General features: G+C 43.1%; 1 protein-coding gene across 2 annotated transcripts in view; it reads left to right on the forward strand.

Moving 5' to 3' along the window:
• The window catches only part of SPON1 (spondin 1), a 744,565-nt gene that overhangs the window by 712,009 nt on the left and 10,248 nt on the right, over positions 1-22,308 (forward strand). For both annotated transcript variants that reach the window (XM_073576349.1, XM_073576350.1), the window contains one exon: positions 16,243-16,407. In XM_073576349.1, the coding sequence (XP_073432450.1) occupies positions 16,243-16,407 (165 nt within the window). The remainder of the gene's footprint in view (positions 1-16,242; positions 16,408-22,308) is intronic.

The following is a 22,308-nucleotide window of genomic DNA, read 5'->3' on the forward strand; positions in this document are numbered from 1 at the left end:
AACTACTGCTGCATTGCTCCTCTGCTGGTGTCTAATTACAGGGCCAATTTGCCAATACCGCCATAACTACTGCTGCCTTGCTCCTCTGCCGGTGTCTAATTACAGGGCCAATTTGCCTCTACCGCCATAAGTACTGCTGCCTTGCTCCTCTGACTGTTCACTGCCTGTGTCTAATTACAGGGCCAATTTGCCTCTACCGCCATAACTACTGCTGCCTTGCTCCTCTGCCGGTGTCTAATTACAGGGCTAATTTGCCTCTACTGCCATAACTACTGCTGCCTTGCTCCTCTGCCGGTGTCTAATTACAGGGCCAATTTGCCACTACCACTTCCTAACTACTGCTGGGCAATTACTGGGTCAATTAGTATCTGTTTACTCTACAATACTCCAGGACGCCTTCTTCACTGCCAGATAACTGCCAAATAGACTCCTTTACCTGTGCCAACATGAGTCATAACAAAAAGTATGCCAATGCCAGTGAAAGGAAAGCAGCTTTAGCACTACGACAAAAACAACACCGTGCTAATGAGACTCCTGAGGAAAAACACCAACGCCTTGACAAGATTAAGGCTTATAAACGCCGTCGCCTCACACACGAATCCCCTAACTCTAAATCCATAAGATTGGCTGAAGAAGCCTCTGCACGCCGTCACCGCCGACAACAGACGGCCTCTTCCTCATCATTATTATTAGACTCACAACAGGATGCTTCCACATCAGCATGTGGAACAATTTACTGCTACACTTCATCCCATATGCCATTCACTGACATAACTAATCAGCAATCTGTTTCTGCCCTATCAATACCACCATTCAATACCGATGCACAGTATGCCAATGCCAGTGAAAGGAAAGCAGCTTTAGCACTACGACAAAAACAACGCCGTGCTAATGAGACTCCTGAGGAAAAACAGCATCGACTTGACAAGATTACGGCTTTTAAACGCCGTCGTCTCACACGAATCCCCTAACTCTAAATCTATTACATTGGCTGAAGAAGCCTCTACACGCCATCACCGCCAACAACAGACGGCTTCTTCCTCATCATCTATAATAATAAATGCCCTAACCAGCTTCCGGTTGTAACAACTTCCGTCCAGTTGTAACCGGTGACGTCACCACACACACACGCACGTTAACCCTCAACACACCACACCGCCTCAACACACACTCCTCTCACCTTTCACCTCCACTCACGTCCACTCACTCTTTCACTCCACATACGTTCCTTTCTCTCACTCCGTTTCTCATACTCACACCGTCATCGTCGCTGCCCAGACATCTTCCTCCGCCGCCGCGATCCTGGATCCAGACGTTCTCCAGGCCGCCGACATGTTCTTGCGGCGACGCCATCTTGGATTTCGTGAAATCCCGCGAGATTCAAGATGGCGTCGCCGCAAGAACATGTCGCTGGCGTGGACGACTCGGGATCCAAAAAGATGGCGTCGGCGAAATCTCGCGAGATTACGCCGACGCCATTTTGGATCCCGATGTCGTCCACGCCGGCGACATGTTCTTGCGGCGACGCCATTTTGGATCGGCGAAATCCCGCGATAGTCAAGATGGCATCGCCGAAAGAACATGTTGCCGGCGAGGACGACGTCAGGATCCAAAATGGCGTCGGCGAAAACTCGCGAGATTTCGCCGACGCCATTTTGGATCCCGACGTCGTCCACACCGGCGACATGTTCTTCCGGCGACGCTATCTTGACTATCACGGGATTTCATGATACTCAAGATGGCGTCGCCGCAAGAACATGTCGCCGGCGTGGACAACGTCTGGATCCAGGATGGCGCCGGCGGAAGAAGATGTCGGGGATCGTGGAGCAGCGGCGATGACGGCGTGAGTATGAGAGACGGAGTGAGAGAAGGGGTCGTATGTGGAGTGAAAGAGTGAGTGGAGATGGTGAAAGGTGAGAGGAGTGTGTGCTGAGGAGTGTGTGTGTTGAGGGTTAACATGGCAAGAGGTGTGATGCTATCGCATCCTCCCGATGCGATAGCATCGGGCCATAATCTAGTAACATATAAAGAGACATGTAATACAAAGGGATTGAACTCTAATATTGGTCAGAGAATGTGTATGAGATCATACTTAGAGACCATAGGAAAACAAAAATGCTCCGATACAAATGTGTTGCCAAGATTAACGCCTGTTATGCATAAAACAGTTATAACAATATAGTCTGCACTAAATATTACACACCCAAAAAAATGGGGCAATAGTAGTTAGATACACAATATCCGTGCCATATTAGGCTAGTTTATAAGGAATGGGCCTAAATAGAGGTCAAAATATAGATGTATTTCCACTGGACGAATCAAGGCGCAGTATAAAAACTGCGGCCTTGACTACCGTTAAACATTTGTACTCTGAGGTTTAACAGATGATGCTGTATTATCGCGCATTCATCTCCACCTAGCCAAAACAATGGCTGTACAGGTGTAATTTATGCCCGTTATCATGGGTTAAAAAATGATACCTATAAATAAGATCAACACCAATTAGACAAAAAGCACAAAGGACAATGTTAAATGGATAGTATAATAGTCTCATATACACTAATTGCTAGGTACCACCCACACGTGTGTGCTGAAGACACACAATCATGCCAGTCACAAATTAAATTGAATAATATATAGATTTGTCCAAAATCATGGCTAGGGTCCAAAAACACTGTGCGGACCATAACACTCAGAAAAACATGTAATACAAAGGGATTGCGCTCCTATAATGGTCAAAGATGTGCATGAAATCATACTGAAAGATCAAGAGGAAACACGAGATGCTCTGATAAATATATGTTGCCAAGATTAACGCCTAGCATATATAGAACAGTCCTAGTAGTACAATCTGCACCCGATGTCACAGACATTGTCCTTTGTACTATCCAGTAGTTGTTAGATACACAGTAATTATGTCATGTTAGACTAGCTTATGAATAGAGACCTGGATACAAGTCAAAGATGTATTCCCACTGATTGAATTAAAGAGCAATATAAAACCAGCGACCAGAATTACCGTTATACAGTTATATTCATATAGGTAGCCAAATAGATATACTGATATTTTTATTATTGAAAAAGATCATATTACGTTACAGACTAATCCCCCAATGAAACAGAAAATAATAAGGAGGTATGGACAAATAGACCAAAGAGACAATGATGTTTGACAAATAAGACCCATGCTTTATCCTAGTGTCAATCCATGCCTAAACGTATGCAAAACTAATTGAGTGTATCGTACACATAAGCAAATTATTAAAGTCTATTAACCAATGCCCATGTCTGTTTTAGAAATGTTAAATAGGTATATAAATACCCAGAATATAAGAGCCATCTCCACTACCAATCCTGAGAATGGGAAACCTAAGTAGTCCCATGTGCAAGTATGGTTGTTTATTAAGATGATCATCCACAGGCTCCACCATGAATGGCATGAGATCTGCTGCACACACACCAGAGTCCCCAACAGACACAACTCAGTGGAGGACAGAGATACTGTTGAATCCAAACCTGGAAGTGTTAGATATTAAATACAACAATATTTACCCTACATATTATGAACCCAACCCAGATGGATCCATGGATATCAAGAAAGGAAAGAAATTGACATAACAAATTATTCACAAGTTCAAATGCATCATTGAGTTTTTATAATCGACCCATTCCAGAAGATGTCCAGAGTAGGTTCAATAAACACAGGTTTATCAGAAAGAAGGGTAATGTGGAGAAGAGTCCAATAAGGCAGGGAAACCTCCAGCATTGGTTCAATATTCGCATATTCATCAAATGGAATGGAGGAATGTGCCATAGGATCCAGAGAAGAGGAATAATCTCAAAAAGGCATAATCCACGATCAGGGATCCAAATCAGACCAAATGAGAAATGGCCGAATCTGTGAATAGAACACATGTGTAAAGATCAAAAATTGTTTCAAACCTGTTTATAAAAACCAGTAAAAAGAAGGTCTTCATTTAATCCTAATGGCGTCCGGCTCTTAAGATTAAAAATCCACTTGGACTTCCGTTTCAAAAGCTCCAAGGAAATATTCCCTCCATGAATGTCCGGCATCACTGATTCGAGGCCCATGACCCGCATACCAGTGCTACAACCATTGTGATCACGCAAAAAGTGCAGGGCAACTGAAGTCAAAGTTTTACCTTTTTCTTTGTCAACCCTCGCCGTGTTAATATTAGACAGATGTTTCTGGACTCTTTTACGAAGTTCCTGTGTAGTTTGACCAATATAGATCTTGGGACAGCGGCAAACCAGAGCATAAACCAAATTCCTGGACCTACAATTAAAATAGGTTTTAGAAAAAATAGGAGACTTTAACGTAGGGAGAACAACTCTTTCTCTTCCCACTGTAAGGTGGCAGATATTACATCCACCACAAGCAAAAGTACCCACTAGGCGTATGCCCCTGTTTAAACTGTGAGTGGGCCTTTTGAAATGACTGTGACAGAGCGAGTCCTTCAGGGACTGTGCCCTTCTAGCAACCAGAGTGGGCCTTGAATCAATATGCGGTGCCAGTTTTGGATCATTCACAAGCATATCCCAATATTTACATAATATACCACGTATACTATGCCATTGATTATTATACATGGTAACCAACCCTATGGGTTTAGTGGCATTCCGCACTCTAGGCTGTAGTAATTGTCGCCGATCGCTGCTCTTAGCTGTCTGAAAAGCCCTAGAGATGATTTTTTGAGGGTATCCCCTGTTGTTAAAGCAATCTGTCAAATCCCGTGCCTAAGTAAGAAAGTCCTGTTGCTCAGAGCAATTCCTTCTTACCCGGTATAATTGTCCTTTCGGGATGCCATTTTTTAAGTGGTCCGGATGGAAGCTTGAATAGTGTAGAATACTGTTGGTAGATGTAGGTTTCCGGTATAGTGAGGTCTTCACAGTACCTTCTTCTAGTGTCAAATTTAGATCAAGAAATTCCGCCACAGAACCCCAGAAGTTTGCTGTGAGATGGATATTAAAGGCATTATCATTAAGCAGGTGTATAAATTTCTGGCAATCATCCAAAGACCCTGTCCAGAAAAGAAGCACATCATCAATATATCGACACCATTTAAACACATGGTGTCTGAACTCTGGCAACCCATAAACATAGTTGACCTCCCACCACCCCAAAAATAAATTAGCATACGACGGCGCACAACGTGCGCCCATCGCAGTCCCAGATACCTGCCTGTAGAAGGAGCTGTCAAAGACAAAATAATTCTTGTCCAGGATAAAGTGCAGTAAGTCCACAATGAAGGAATCGTGTTGTCGATCACCAGTGGTATGTTGTTCCAAGAAAAAAGATACCGCTTGAATTCCCAAGTCGTGTCGTATGTTGGTATATAATGATTCAATGTCAAGAGTAACGATGAAGGTATTGGGGGGAATTTGTAAATCACTGAGTATAACCAATAGATGCGATGTATCCTTAATGAAAGAAAGCAGGCTAGTTACCAACGGTTGTAAAAAGAAATCAACGTACATGCATGGCTTCTCATAGATCCCCCCAATCCCCGACACAATCGGCCTACCTGGCGGTTCTTGAATCGACTTGTGCACTTTAGGCAGCATGTAGAAAGTCAGGATTTTTGGATGGTGGGTTTTCAAAAAATCTTTTTCTTTCTGGTTAATGACATTACGTGCCAGCGCCAAGGAGAGTAGTTTTTCCAATCTTGAATTGAACACGGCAGTGGGATCAGACGGAAGTAGCTGGTAAAACAGAGAATTATTTAATTGTCGTTTAGCCTCCTTAACATAAAGTTCGACAGGCCAGATAACAATATTCCCCCCTTTGTCCGCCTCCCTAATGACCAGATCTCTATTATTGCCCAGTTCCCGTATAGCCTTTCTTTCTGATTGATTAATGTTGTTCAAATAATTCGGTTTATCATCCAGAGATCGTATATCCCTACTCACCGCATCAAAAAAGATTTGTATGACAGGGAAGAGTGAGAAGCTTGGGGTGGCCTGAGAGGGTAGACATCCCTTAAAGCGTGTCCTGGTCATGGGATGCTCATTCTCCTCCAATAATGAAACAAGATCTCTCATGACCTGTCTCTCCTCCATAGACAAGGTATCAATGATGGACGGTTGGTGGTACATTAATTTAAAAGTAAGCTGTCTGCAAAACAAATATAAGTCTTTAATGAACGTAAATTTGTCCAAGGAATTCAAAGGACAGAAAGATAACCCACGTTGTAAGACTGAGATTTCAACCTCTGATAGTTCATATTGTGACAAATTTATAATAGACAGCTTACCCTGATTAAGCCCAGGCATTGTTGGAGAGGGGGTTGGGAAGGCCAGTGAGGCATTCAGTATTTCCGCTTCTGCCTGATTTCCCTCCGATATTTGGGAGACTACTGTCTGTACCCCCTGTTTTTCTTTTTTGGATCTTTTGCCATGTCTGCCCCTCCGACAGCGCCTTCTAGGTCGCTCTGTTCTGACGATAAAAAATCGCTCGACTGGGATTCCGGTGCTGTTGAATTATCCTTATTGAGAGTGTTATCAGGAAACAAAATCGTCTTTTATTTCCCCTATGCACCCACTTATAGGCCTTTCCATTGTTAAAATCCATTTGATCACGTTTAAATTTGCTTTTTGCCCCCTATTATATCTTTCTCACACTGGTCAATAGTATTTTTGAGACGAATCTGAAATGGTTCAACTAGTGTTTTAGCATCATAAGTCGTCATTTTGGACTCACAGACTTTGATCTTCTCTCTGATATTAGTTAGAGATGATCGATCATGTTCTATAAGTAAATTCATAAGAATAGTGGAACACTGAAATAATCCACCTTCCCACGTTTTCTGAAATGTACATTCCGCCTCCCAGGCTGGAAATATCTGAACCCTCAGACCACGAGGGACAAGACCAAACCTCTTATACTCCTCCAAACTCTTGATGTTCCACCAAGTCTTGGTCAGAGACTTGTGTAGGTTCACCAAATCTCCAAAGTGTATAACGGTAATTCTGGTCGCTGGTTTTATATTGCTCTTTAATTCAATCAGTGGGAATACATCTTTGACTTGTATCCAGGTCTCTATTCATAAGCTAGTCTAACATGACATAATTACTGTGTATCTAACAACTACTGGATAGTACAAAGGACAATGTCTGTGACATCGGGTGCAGATTGTACTACTAGGACTGTTCTATATATGCTAGGCGTTAATCTTGGCAACATATATTTATCAGAGCATCTCGTGTTTCCTCTTGATCTTTCAGTATGATTTCATGCACATCTTTGACCATTATAGGAGCGCAATCCCTTTGTATTACATGTTTTTCTGAGTGTTATGGTCCGCACAGTGTTTTTGGACCCTAGCCATGACTTTGGACAAATCTACATATTATTCAATTTAATTTGTGACTGACATGATTGTGTGTCTTCAGCACACACGTGTGGGTGGTACCTAGCAATTGGTGTATATGAGACTATTATACTATCCATTTAACATTGTCCTTTGTGCTTTCTGTCTAATTGGTGTTGATCTTATTTATAGGTATCATTTTTTAACCCTTGATAACAGGCATAAATTACACCTGTACAGCCATTGTTTTGGCTAGGTGGAGATGAATGCGCGATAATACAGCATCATCTGTTAAACCTCAGAGTATGAATATAAATGTTTAACGGTAGTCAAGGCCGCAGTTTTTATACTGCGCCTTGATTCGTCCAGTGGAAATACATCTATATTTTGACCTCTATTTAGGCCCATTCCTTATAAACTAGCCTAATATGGCACGGATATTGTGTATCTAACTACTATTTCCCCATTTTTTGGGTGTGTAATATTTGGTGCAGACTATATTGTTATAACTGTTTTATGCATAACAGGCGTTAATCTTGGCAACACATTTGTATCGGAGCATTTTTGTTTTCCTATGGTCTCTAAGTATGATCTCATACGCATTCTCTGACCAATATTAGAGTTCAATCCCTTTGTATTACATGTCTCTTTATATGTTATGGTCTATATATTATCTGTGGACCGCAGTCATAGCTATTGATAATCGATATATATTATTTGGTTTCATGATACTTCTTTACTTATCTGCAATTTGACACAACTATGTGTCTTCAGCTTATGTGTGTGGGCTGTACTTTACAATTGGCGTATATTATATTTTCATATCTACCATCTAATAATGCCTTTCATATAGTTTGTCAAACTAGTGGTGACCTTGTATATCGGTATCATTTATTGTTTTCTGATAATGGACATAAAACTACTTCTGTACAGCCACTTGTTTGGTTATGTGGAGACGCATGCATAACCGTGCAGTACCGTGCTTAAATTATTTTATGCTTTTGGACCCTCTTCTTGGGTTTATTGCCCTTGGTGCGGGTCCATCTAAAACAAAGTGGTTTATATGCTATATTCCCTTCTGCCTCATTTGCAGTCTTTGATGATCTGCGTCCATTATACAGTTTTTTCAATATCTCTGTACCTTTCTTTTGACTGACACATTTTTGTGTCCTTATGAGATAAATGATATATGCAGGCTGCATTTGACATTTGGCGCTTATATCTTTTTTATTTATTATATAACACTGTTGTATGTACCTAGCCATAATATTTGCGATACTTATAATTTTTTGGTTCAGCGGTACGTTATAAAAGTGCCTTTTACAATCTTGGATAATTGGCGCAAAATTCATCCGAATAATCATTGTACAATCGTAGCCATGTGAGGACGCATGTGCAATAGTGCGGCCCTGCTTTATTTTTCAATGTGTGACCTTCTTCCGCCTTGTGCCGGGTCTGTTGATGCACAATAGCGATTTTCCAGCGCAGGCGCACTAGCCGACTCTGGCCATTACATTGACCTTCTTCCACCGGAAGTGACGCCCGAGAACGCTCCCGGGCCGAGACTTTGTTCTTGGTTCCACCTCTCTCCACGCGACCGTTCAGGTATTTACCACAGCTGCTAAGTATCATTTAATTAACGTACATATATTTATATGACTTCACGCAGACCGGTTCTTCAGCCCCTGACGAAGCTACCTTGCGGTAGCGACACGCGTCGGGCATCATCCACAGGCTCCCCTTATTTTGTGGTATGGTATGAGAGCTATGCACACAGCGCTTATTGTATGCGCTTTTGGCTACCTGGTTTCTGAACCATTGAATCAGGGCTCAGAAACACCTTTCCTGTTTATTTGCCTCCATATTATGTCTCCTCTTTGATGAGGGGGGTAGGCTGGGGATTAGTGCATTTCTTTCTCTTGCAGGATATTAGATACCTTTTGGTTCATGATTTATTTGCATGGATAGGGTATTATCACATTTGCCTAGCTATTGTATCAATGTTGTGACCAGGTATCAACTTTTACCCATACTATACAAATGTATTAGGGGAGTTTTAGAGGGCTACATTACTAACCTCATTGGTTCACTCCAATAGTCATGGAGTGACATTTTAATGTTTTTAATCATGTCATGGTCTGTTTGATATTCAATAAAATTATTTTGTGTATATATATTGTGGTGATCCCAGTCTTTTTTGGTCAGTAGCTTTTTCTCTGTTTTGTGCATTGTCTACTTTGTACTGACCACTGGTGTATCCCCTTGTTCATTGTTGGTGGTGCCCTCCACACCTTCTCTATTATAAGTCTCTGAGTCTTGCCATGTCTATTTGGTGTTTAGCACCTGTCCTGCCTGCCTGCAGTTCTAGGTGAGCTGATGCCTGTCTTCCACCTGCTCTGGGGGCAGAATTCCCAGAACCGATTCTGTTATCAGCTTTGGGCCAGCTGATGTCTAAGTTCCTTGACTTATCCTGGTTATGGGTTGGTACCAAAGTCCTTGTTCTCATTCCTGCTGTGTTATGAAGTCCTAGTCCTGATTCCTGCTGTGTTATGAGGTCCCAGTCCTGATTCCTTCTGTATGTTCCTGAAGTCCTTTTGAGTCATGAACCCTTTGCCCAGTGACCGTGACTCTTTGTTAACTGACTTTCTGTGATCTAACCTGGGTTCATCTTGGAAGTAGGAGTCCGGTGTATCCGCTGAGTTTCTGCTACTCTGTGCTCAGCTTGTTATTCGATTCAATCCCTGGCCGGTTCCAGTCCAACCCGGCGGGGCTTGCACCAGACTGCTTGAGTTCGTTTTTAGGTCGCTGCCAGATGTCCGGAGCCTGACGACCGTGGCCCCTTGTCCGGAGCCTGATGACCGTGCGCAGCCTGATGTACTGTGTCTGATGACCACTTCCAGATGTCCTTTGCTTGACGTCCTCCACCAGATGTTCGGATCCTATCCTTTCCTGCCCGCTGCCTGGAGCCTGCCGATCTCTGCCAGATGTCCAGAGTCTGATGACTGCGGCCTCATGTCCGGAACCTGATGTCCGCAGCCTCATGTCCGGAGCCTGTCAATTGCTGCCAGATGTCTGGAATCCGATGCCAGTGTTATGATATTCTATCCGAGTCCTGATGTTCTGCCTGAGACCTGATAACCTGATATCCGCCTGGTGTCCTGATGTCCAGATGTCCTGCCTGAGACCTGATGTCCAGCTTGTGCCTTGATGTCCTGATGTCCAGTCCGTGTTCCAGTGTCCAGTCCGTGTCCTGATGTCCTGCCTGAGTCCCGATGTCCTGCCTGTGTCCTGATGTGTCTCGGTGTCCAGCCTGTGTTCCAGAGTCGGTCCAGCCTGTGTTCCTGGGGAGTCCCCAGCCTTGTTTCCCGGTGATGGCTGTGCCTGGATTTAACCAGCCGATGACCTGTGTTCCTGTTCCTGTCCTGCCTGTGTCCCAATGATCCGCCGGTTTCCTGTGGTCCACCCTGTGATAACGTCTGTCCTGGGTCAGTGTCGGATGTTCTCCTGCTGAGCCTGTGCTACGCCTGAGGCCTGAGAGAGACCATCCTGTTATGCCCGTGCCAGATGACCCTGAACTGCATCAATCCGTGATGACCCTTGCCATCGTCTGACGTCTGTCCGAGTTCAGTGTCTGATGTTTTCCTGCTGAGCCTGTGCTACGCCTGAGGTCTGAGAGAGGCCGTCCTAGTATGCCCGTGCCAGATGACCCTGGACTGCATCAACCCGTGACGTCCTCCTGCCTTCGTCTGTTAACCTGAGACGTGTACCTTTCCCTGATGTGCGGAATTGGGAGCCTGGCATAGTTATGTTTCATGTACAGTGATTTTGTTTGAGTAAACTTTTTGTTCTTCATATCTGAAGTTGTGCGGTGTCATATAGTTCTATACTTCGCCATCTCGTCCACATGCTCAGCTGCCACAGACCCTGCTCACTGCCCTTCCCTAGTCTGGGTAAGTCCAGGTTACCCTATGTGGTCCAGTGGGTCCACATTCCGTCCCCACCTGGGACACTCACCCCCATGTCGTTGTGGTCAGGCGATGTGGAGGCGTCAGCTGGGCCGTGTCTGCGGTCGCAGTCATGATGTGTAAGGTTGCATACCAGTACAAGTCCTGTTTACTATACTCTAGTGCAAATCCTGCCTGCTGCACTCTGATGCAAATCCTGCTTGCTGCACTCTGATGTAAATCTTCCCTGCTGCACTCTGATGTAAATCTTCCCTGCTGCACTCTGATGAAAGTCCTGCCTGCTGCACTAAGTGCAAATCCTGCCTGCTGCACTGTGATGCAAACCCTGCCTGCTGCACTCTGATGCAAATCCTGCCCGCCGCCTTTTCGTGATAATCCTGTCTGCTGCACTCTGATGCTAACTCTGTCTGCTGCACTCGGATACGAACTTGGTCAGCTGCACTCTGATGCAAGCTCTGCCTGCTGCTCCATCCAGCTTGTCATTTCCTTCTGAGTTCAGCTGCTGCGCGACCATTGGTCTGTCCTGGAGTGGCACCTGGCGTTCATCGGGAGCCAAGTCTGCTTGGCTACTTGTGCTGGTGCCCACAATGGAGAGCAAATTCCTGAGCAAGTGGTAGTGCTTCTATGAGGTGGTAGAAAAAGTTCGTGAAGTCAACTTTAAAATCCCACCAGGGAAGAGGAAGCCCTACCAGATTTACCAAAGTTAACAAAGGTATTTTTTTTTTAAATTCTGTGGAAGCATGGTTGAAAAGCAATGTTTGACTTTCATTTGCTCATTTTCATAGATTTTTGCTTTATTATTACTTTTGTCAGATTAAAGTTATTTCTGTGGCCATTGTGGGTTTTTCTGTCATTAATCGAGGGGTCAAAACAATTTTGACCACTTGTGTTTTTTTGGATTAACAGCAGGCCGGATGGGGAACATGTACCAGGCTGGGGGAGCATATACCAGTATGGGGGAGCATATTCCAGATGGAGGAGCATATAACAAGATGGGGGACCAGGATGGGGTAGCATATACCAGACTGGGGGACAAGGATGGGGGGCACATACCAGGATGGGGAGCATACCATATACCAGAATAGTATGGAGGAGTATATACCAGGATGGAGGAGCATATACCAGGATGGGGGAGCATATACCAAGGTAGTGGTTCAGGATGGGGTACATATGCCAGGATGAGGGAGCATATTCCAGGATGAAGGAGCATTTTCTAGTATGAGCCAGCATATACCATGATGTGGGAGCATATTCCAGGATAAGGGAGCATATTCTAGGATGGGGGAGCCTATACCAGGATGGGTGAGCATATATCAGGATGGGAGACCAGGATGGGGGACTAAAATGGGGGACCAGGGTGGAGTAACATATATCAGGATGGGGACCAGGTTGGGGGAGCAAATACCAGGATGTTAGAGCCTATACCAGGATAGAGGATTAGGATGGAGGAGCATATACTAGGATGCGGGACCAGGATGGAGGAGCATATACCAGGATGAGGGACCAGGATGGGGGAGCATCTTTCAGGATCGGTGACCAGGATGGGGGAATAAATACCAAGTTGAGGGACCAGGATGGGGGAGCAAATACCAGGATGGGGAGCATATACAAGGATTGGGGAACATATACCAGGATGAGGGATCATATACCAGGATTGGGGACCAGGATGAGGGAGCATATTCCAGGATGGGGGATTATATCACAGGATAATGGACCAGGATAAGGGGCATATGCCAGGATGGGGAGCATATACCAAGATGGGGGACAAGGATGGAGGAGTATATACCAGTATGGAGGAGCATATATCAGGATAGGGGACCAGGATGGGGTGTATATACCAGGATAGGAGCATATTCCAAGATGGAGGAGTATATACCAGAATGGGTGAACATATATCAGGATGGAGGCGCATATACCAGGATGGGGGAGCGTACACCAAGTTGGGGGACCAGGATGGGGGACCAGGATGGAAAATCATAATAGAGTAACATATATCACCTTGGGAGACTAGAATGGGGGAGAAAATAAAAGGATTGGAGAGAATATACCAGGTTGGGGGAGCATATACGAGGGCGGGGGGGTGCATATACCAGGATGAGATACCAGGATGGAGGAGCATATTCCAGGATGGGGGACTAGGACTAGGATAGGGGAGCATATACAGTACCACGATGGGGGACCAGGATGGAGGAGCCTATACCAGGATGGGGAGCCAGGATGGGGAAACATATACCAAGTTGGACCAGATTCCAGGATGGGGGAGCATATACCAGGATGATAGACCAGGATGATAGACCAGGATGGGGGAGCATATACCAGTATGGGGGGGCATACACCAAAATGGGGGAGCATTTATCAGGATAGAGGCCCAGGATGGAGGAGCATATCCAAGGATGAGGGACCAGGATGGGGGAGCATATAACAGGATGGGAGACCAGGATGGTGGAGCATATACTGAGTGCCAGCAATGTGTACTTAGTGCAATAAATGAAAGACACATCATGCTTATATCCCTTTGAAATTATAAGATGGCTAACAGTCCCATCAGCTCGGAACCAGTGGGACCCGTTACATTCATTTACTGTTAAGAGAAGCCTGACCAAAATTCATCTTCATAGAACAATTACTGACAAAAACCATACATTTTACATGGAAACAAGGCAAAGCAACTCAAATATCCACAAAAACAGAAGAACTAGGGCACAAAAGTTTAGCCACAGGTGATTTGAAATGATGAGTCAAAATGTGAAACATTTGGCTTTAATAGAAGACAGTTTATTCACCGAAGGTACAATAATGAGTGTTTGTAGGCAACAGTGAACCATGGTGGCTGGTCTTGCAAGTTTAAAGCTGCAATCCTGCAAATGGAGTTTGGTCAAAATTATTGGTGTTCTAAATGCTGATAAATGCAAGCAGATACTAATCCATCATGGTATACCCTTAGGGAGGCGTCTGATTGGCTCCAGATTTATTCTGCAGCAGGACAATAACACAGAGAATACATCCAACATAATTAAGAACTACTGTGTCGCCATTAGAGATGGGCGAACCCAAACAATAAAGTTCGGCGTCCATACCAAACACCTAGTGTTCGGTCACGGACACCGAACATGAACTTCACCCGGACATCCATGTTACTCTTCGGGTTTGGCCCCCCAAACACCGGGTGCTTGTCTATTAGATGTGCCAATTCTGGCACTTTGCATGGCTCTTCCCACTTGCCCTGTAGTCGTGGCAAGTGGGGTTCATAGTTGTGGGGTTGGTGTCACCTTTGTATTGTCAGGTGACATCAAGCCCATGGATTAGTAATGTAGAAGCGTCTATAAGACACCTATCAATTACTAATCCTATAGTTGTATAGTCAGACACACAGCTAATGTCATTATCTCAAGTGTAAAGAAGAATGAGGAGTCCTGAAGGTTATGATATTGTCACCAGTAAACCCTAATCTCAAAATAATCAAGTCTATCTGGAATTACATGAAAAGTCAGGAGAATTTGTGCAAGACTACTGTACATAGACAGAAATCTGTGGTTCATTTTCCAAAATGTTAGGGCCAACCTCCCTGTTAAATACATTCAAAAGCCAAAATAAATGCCCAGTTATTGACAGATATATTAGATAAGTTTTGAACATTACTTTATGGTCTTTTGCATACTGTGATAATTTATCTCATACAAGTCCTAAAATGTATAGAGTGGCAATATAGCAATATGTAAGTGCATTTGGCGCTTTCATACTTATATATGTCTCCTAAGTTGTATGGCAATGTGGCAATGGTCCATTGGATCCCATATTTTGGAGGAACTGGTATGGCATGTAGGGAAATTTGCTGACACAATGAGTGCCTATGTGACCTAATGCAAAAGCAGGTAATGATGTGGGGAGATTTGTGTCAATGTTAGCTTATTTCATAGAGATGGTCCATTTGTATCAGTGAACCAAGAAATGTCTATATTGATTACTATAGAACAGACTGAATACCCTATACACATTAAACAGCTATCTGCACAACAATGATATGATCTTCAACTATCTCGCCAAAATAACCCATGCACAAGAATGCTCAGATCTGCTGAGTATTCTTGTGTCCTCTATCACAAAGCCATTGCCACACTGATGGTGGTTTATCTCCCCACTGGACAAAAGAATTGAAATCCAACAGACCATAGCAAATTAGATGGTCGAATGATCCTGACCAAATTGAAGGGTTTGGCCGACTTCAGTTGAATATGTATGTGGGCCTCAAGTGTGACCAACTGGAGTTGGCAAAACATCATTCCCAGATACAATAATGAAGTTATTGAGGAAGATATCTATTGAAATGGGAATGAATATATTTAAAGGGATTGTTTTAAAATGCAGCCTGTATGAAGTGGGAAGATCAGCTGATTGCTCTGGATGTTATTGCTGGCATCCCTGGCAAATTGCTCATTTCACTGGGGTAAGATGCAGCCAGGTTGGAAATAGTCCTGAACAAATGTGTTCTTATATGGATGCCACTCTGATGAATGAAGGAATCATCCTTGTAATAAAATGATCGCTCGAGATCACAAAAACATGAAATGTTTATATAAAGCAGTTCTCGTTCTGACTCGTAGAAAAAAATCCTGTTATCTAGCCAAATCAGATCTCATACTTTGCACTGAAGAGGGTCAATACCCTGAAACACTGTGTCTGCAAATTGAGATTCTGATTTGGCTTTTATCCTGTCATATTGCAAGGTTCAATAAAGGGTTGATATTGACTTGTAGGATTACTACTTCCAACAGTTGGTGCTGTAGAGTTTTAGCACTCTTCCTCTCTGAAAAGGCAATCTACCTGACTGAAGAAACACACTATGATATCGAGATGACCGCATACGGATTGTAACTTACTTTCTACTGTGCTGAATATGGGAGCAGACAATATAAATTTTACTGATACTTCTTGCCTGTGCCTCACAGATACCATCCCATGTATGTTGTCGCCATGGTCTGAATGGAGTGACTGCAGTGTAACCTGTGGCAAGGGAACCCGAACACGACAGAGGATGTTGAAGTCACCAGCTGAACTTGGAGACTGCAATGAAGAGCTGAAACAAGTAGAAAAATGCATGCTCCCGGAATGCCGTATGTACTAAAAGAAGGGATGAAAGCTTTGTACATGGTGCAGATCATGGAAACATGTTATATGTGGTATTCAATGGCAACCCATCTAAAAATAGTTGTTGCCTAAAGAAAGTTAAAGTAATATTTAACCCCTTTACCCCCAAGTCTGTTTTCACCTTAATGACCAGGCCAAATTTTTCAATTTTGACCAGTGTCACTTTATGTGGTAATAACTTTGGAACGTTTCAATGGATCCCACTGATTCTGAAACATTTGTTCAATATGACATGCGTTTACCCTTAAACCAGGGAGTTACATCACACAAAATAGTTAAAAATAACATTTCCCACAAGTCTACTTTACATCAGCACAATTTTTTAAATATTTTTTTGTGTAAGGAAGTTAGACGGGTTAAAAGTTGACCAGCGGTTTCTTATTTTTCCAACATATTTACAAAACCATTTTTGTAGGGACCACATTACATTTCAAGTTATTTTAGGGGCCTATATGATAGAAAGTACCCAAACATGACAACATTCTAAAAAACTGCACTCCTCTAAGTCCTCAAACCTACATTCAAGAAGTTTATTAATCCTTCAGGTGCTTTACAGGAATTAATTCAATGTGGAATGAAAAATTAACATTTGACTCTTTTCACATAAATATTATTTTAGCCCCAAATTCTTTATTTTTACCAGGGTAACGAGAGAAAATGGACCCCAAAGTTTGTTGTGCATTTTCTCCTGAATACGAAAATACCCTGTATGTGTAGGAAAATTATTGTTTGGATGCATGGTAGAACTCGGAAGGGAAGGAGCGCCATTTGACTTTTTGAACTAAAAAATGGCTGGAATCAAGAGCAGACGCTATGTCGCATTTTGAGAGCCCCTGATGTAATTAAACATTGGAACTCCCCTCAAGTGACCCCATTTTGGAAACCAGATCCCTCAAGGAATGTATCTAGATGTGTGGTGAGCACCTTGAACTTCCAGGTGCTTCACAGAAGTTTATAACATTGAGCTATGAAAATCAAAAATCACATTCTTCCCACAAAAATGATCTTTGAGCCTAAACTTTTTTATTTTCCCAAGAGTGACAGGAGCAGTTGCGAATATAATTTGTTGTGCAAATTCTCGTGAGTACGCTGATATATGATACATGGGGGGAAACTACTGTTTGGGCACACAGAAGAGAAGAAACACCATTTGGCTTTTTGAATGGAAAATTGCCTGGAATGATTAGCAGATGCCATGAAGGGTTTACAGAGCCCCGGATGTGCCTAAAAGTGGAAATACTACACAAATGACAGCATTTTGCAAACTAGCAAACTAGACCCCTCCTTAAGGAATTAATCTAGATGTGTGATGAACACTTTGGATCCCAGGTGCTTCACAGAAATTTGTAACATTGTGAAAATGAAAAAAATAAATTGTTCCCGCAAAAATGTTGATTTTGTCCCAAAAATTTCAATTTGAGTAGGGTAACAGGAGCAAAATGGACCATATAATTTGTTGTGCAATTTCTCCTGGCTATACCAATACCCCATATGTGGTAGAAAACTTCTTTTGAGGCACAGTGCAAAGCTCAGAAGGGAAGAAGTGCCATCTTGGAGTACATATTTTAATAAATTCATCTAGGGGTGCAATGAGCATGTTGACATCACAGGGGTGTCACAGATTTTTATACCATTAGCAAGTGAAGAAAAAATAATTTATCTCCCTCGAACTTCAATTCCTCGTGTATGACTTCAGGTGTGCGGTTTACAGAGCAAGAGGAACAGAGCTACAGGTGCATCTCACAATCTCACAAAATTAGAATATCATCAAAAAGTTAATTTATTTCAGTTCTCCAAGACAAAAAGTGAAACTCTTATATTATATAGTGTAATTACAGAGAGATGTATTTCAAGTGTTTATATTTGTTAATGTTAATGATTATGGCTTACAGCCAATAAAAAACAAAAAGTCATCATGTCAGTAAATTAGAATACTTTATAATGCCAGCTTAAAAAAATAATTTTATAATCCAAAATGTTGGCCTACTGAAATGTATACACTGTATTCAGTAAATGCACTCAATACTTTGTCGGGATTCCTTTTGCATCTATTACTGCATCCATGCGGCGTGGCATGAAGGCGGTCAGCCTGTGGCTCTGCTGGGGTGTTATGGAAGCCCAGATGGCTTTGATAGCATCCTTCAGCTCGTCTGCATTGTTGTGTCTAGTGTCTCTCATCTTCCTCTTGACAAAACCCCATAGATTCTCTATGGGTCTAAGGTCAGTCGAGTTTGCTGTCTTATCAAACACAGTGATACTGTTGTTTTTAAACCAGGTATTGGTACTTTTGACAGTGTGGACAGGTGCCAAGTCCTGTTAGAGAATGAAATTTCCATTTCCTAAAAGCTTGTCGGCAGAGGGAAGCATGAAATGCTCTAAAATTTCCTGGTAGATGGTTGCACTGACTTGATAAAACACAGTGGACCTACACCAGCAGATGACATGGCTCCCCAAATCATTATTGATGGTGGATACTTCACTCTACACTTTGAAAATCAAGGTCCCGGAGTCTGAAGAAAAAGCTGCTTGAGGTCTAGTTTGAAGTTTCCACAGTCAGTGATGGTTTGGTGAGCCATGTCTGTGCTTGAAAAAGATCTGTTGATCGAAATGTCGCTACAGGAGGCAGAATAATATGTAAGATTTTTCTTCACCATGGCTTGAGGTGCTATCTTTTTTGTCTATGGTTTGGTGAGCCATGTCATCTGCTGGTATAGGTACACTTTGTTTTATCAAGAACAAAGTCAGTGCAGCCCTCTACCAAGAAATTTTAGGGCACTTCTTGCTTCCCTCTGCCGACAAGCTTTTTGGAGATGGAAATTTCATTCTCCAGCAGGACATGGCACCTGTCCATACTGCCAAAAGTGCCAATTCCTGGTTTAAAAACAACAGTACCAGTGAGTTTGATTGGCTAGCAAACTCGCCAGACCTTAACCCCAAAAGAGAATTTTTTTTTTAATTTTCCATGTATTATTTCATATCTCTGCTCTTTTTTAGATTTTTCAGATACTTTGGTATACTATGCCTAATGAAGAGGTCTAAATAATCTCAAATACTTGTTTTGTAGCATAACTTATTTTATTTTTGTTAGCCATTAACCACTTCACGACATCCGCTGTAAATGTAAGGCAGTGTGAGAGGTGCGTTCCTGGAAATCGCTGTACATGTACGGCATTTCGATCAATCGGTCTCATTCTGAGTACTGGTATGGTCAAAAGCAGGTGACACGTGATCGCCCAGCCACTGTAGGAACCGGTGGCTGCAGCTAACACTTCCCGCTATTAAAGACAATCATTGCTCCTGCCTCCTGTGACCCACTGCTCCCCAACCTCACCATCCACAGCACATACATCTGGACTATAAGACATCGCTCCATTTTCCTATACAATTTTGGGAGTTAAAAAGTACATCTTATAGCCCAAAAAATACGGTATTTATGTAAAAATAAAAATAAACAAAGTACACATTTTTGGCATTACCGCATCCAGAATGACCCGACATATAAAACTGTCACACTATTTAACCCCTTCAATGAACACCATAAAAAAATTAAAAACATGGCAAAAACAATGCTTTTTAGCATACAACTGAACAAATAGTGGAATAAGACAAGATCAAAAAGTCGCAGGTAAATAAAAATGCTAGAGCTGAAAATGTTACCTTGTCCTGCTAGAAACAAGCCGCTAAAAAGTTCTGTCAGCGAAAAGGAAAAAAGCTATAGCTCTCAGAATATAGTGATGCAAAAACAATTTTTTTTATAAAATTGTTTTTATTGTGTAAATGCGGCTAAGCATTAAAAACTATATAAATGTGGTATGACTGTAATTGTACTGACCCGAAGAATAAAGCTGTCTTATTACTTTCACCATACGGAGAACAGAATAAAAGCAAAACATAAAACAATTCCTGAATTGCTGATTTTTGTTCATTCTGCATCCCAAAAATTGGAATAGAAAGTGATCAACAAATTGTATGTAGCCAAAAATGATACCAATAAAAATGTCAAGCCATCCTGCAAAATACAAGCCTTCACATGAGTCTGTCAGCAGATTTATAAAATATTACAGCTTTCAAAATATGGCGATGCAAAAATTTGCTTTGGAGAAAAAGCGTTTTCTAGTGTGTGATAGCAGCCAAACATAAAAAAAAAAATACAAATCTGGTATTACTGTAATCACACCAGCTCGAAGAATAAAGTAATCTAATCACTAATACTGCATGAGTAACTGTGTAAAGAATAAAACCAATTCTTCACCTGCTGTTGATTTGTTCATTATGCCTCACAAATCACATGATTTGGAGATTTAGATGGAAATTACGATGTAAGAGCTTAGCGTAGAGGGCAGGATAAAAGTGATCCAAAATTGTATGTACAATGTTCCAAAAAAAGGCTTCAGCTCATTTCACAAACAAAGCATGTCCCCACTCAGGTTCCTCATCTGCCAATCTATAATAATAAATGCCTTAACCAGCTTCCGGTTGTAACAACTTCCATCCAGTTGTAACCGGTGACGTCACCACACACACACGCACATTAACCCTCAACACACCACACCGCCTCAACACACACTCCTCTCACCTTTCACCTCCACTCATGTCCACCCACTCTTTCACTCCACATACGTTCCTTTTTCTCACTCCGTTTCTCATACTCACACCGTCATCGTCGCTGCCCCGACATCTTCCTCCGCCGCCGCGATCCAGGATCCAGACGTTCTCCAGGCCGCCGACATCGGGATCCAAAAAGATGGCGTCGGCGAAATCTCGCGAGATTACGCCGACGCCATTTTGGATCCCGATGTCGCCCATGCCAGCGACGTGTTGTTGCGGCGACGCCATCTTGAATATCGCGGGACTTCACGAAATCCAAGATGGCGTCCCGCAAGAACATGTCGGCGGCCTGGAGAACGTCTGGATCCTGGATCGCGGCGGCGGAGGAAGATGTCGGGGCAGCGACGATGACGGTGTGAGTATGAGAAACGGAGTGAGAGAAAGGAACGTATGTGGAGTGAAAGAGTGAGTGGACATGAGTGGAGGTGAAAGGTGAGAGGAGTGTGTGTTGAGGCGGTGTGGTGTGTTGAGGGTTAACATGGCAAGAGGTGTGAGGCTGTGTGCACACGCTGCGGATTTTGCTGCGGTTCCGCAGCGGTTTTGGCCGCTGCGGACCCGCAGCAGTTTTTGCTGTGGTGTACAGTACCATGATTCCCTATGGGAATCAAAAACCGCAGTGCAGACGGTGCGGAATTTTCCGCGCGGATTATCTGTGGTTTTCAATCCGCAGAAAGAATTGACATGTCAATTCTTTCTGCGGATTCTCCTGCGGTTTGCCATCTCCTCTATTGAGGAGATGAAAAACCGCAGGGCAAAACCGCAGAGCAATCCGCAGGTAAAGCCGCAGGTCTTTTGACCTGCGGTTTCACCTGCGGATTTTTACAAAATCCGCGCGGATGAATCCGCACCTAATCCGCAGCGTGTGCACACAGCCTTAACGACGTCGGCGAAATCTCGCGAGATTTCACCGACGCCATCTTGCATTCGTGAAATTGCGTCATTTACCTCACACCACCATAACTACTGCTGCCTTGGTCCTATGCCTGTTTACTACCGGTGTCTAATTACAGGGCCAATTTGCCTATACTGCCATAACTATTGCTACCTTGCTCCTCTGCCGGTGTCTAATTACAGGGCTAATTTGCCTCTACCGCCATAACTACTGCTGCCTTGCTCCTCTGCCGGTGTCTAATTCCAGGGCTAATTTGCCTCTACCGCCATAACTACTGCTGCCTTGCTCCTCTGCCGGTGTCTAATTACAGGGCTAATTTGCCTATACCGCCATAACTACTGCTGCCTTGCTCCTCTGCCGGTGTCTA

Source organism: Dendrobates tinctorius, unplaced genomic scaffold (genome assembly GCF_039654945.1).
Source record: "Dendrobates tinctorius isolate UK_male_01 unplaced genomic scaffold, ASM3965494v1 ptg000048l, whole genome shotgun sequence".
In the NCBI taxonomy this organism is placed as follows: Eukaryota; Metazoa; Chordata; class Amphibia; order Anura; family Dendrobatidae; genus Dendrobates; species Dendrobates tinctorius.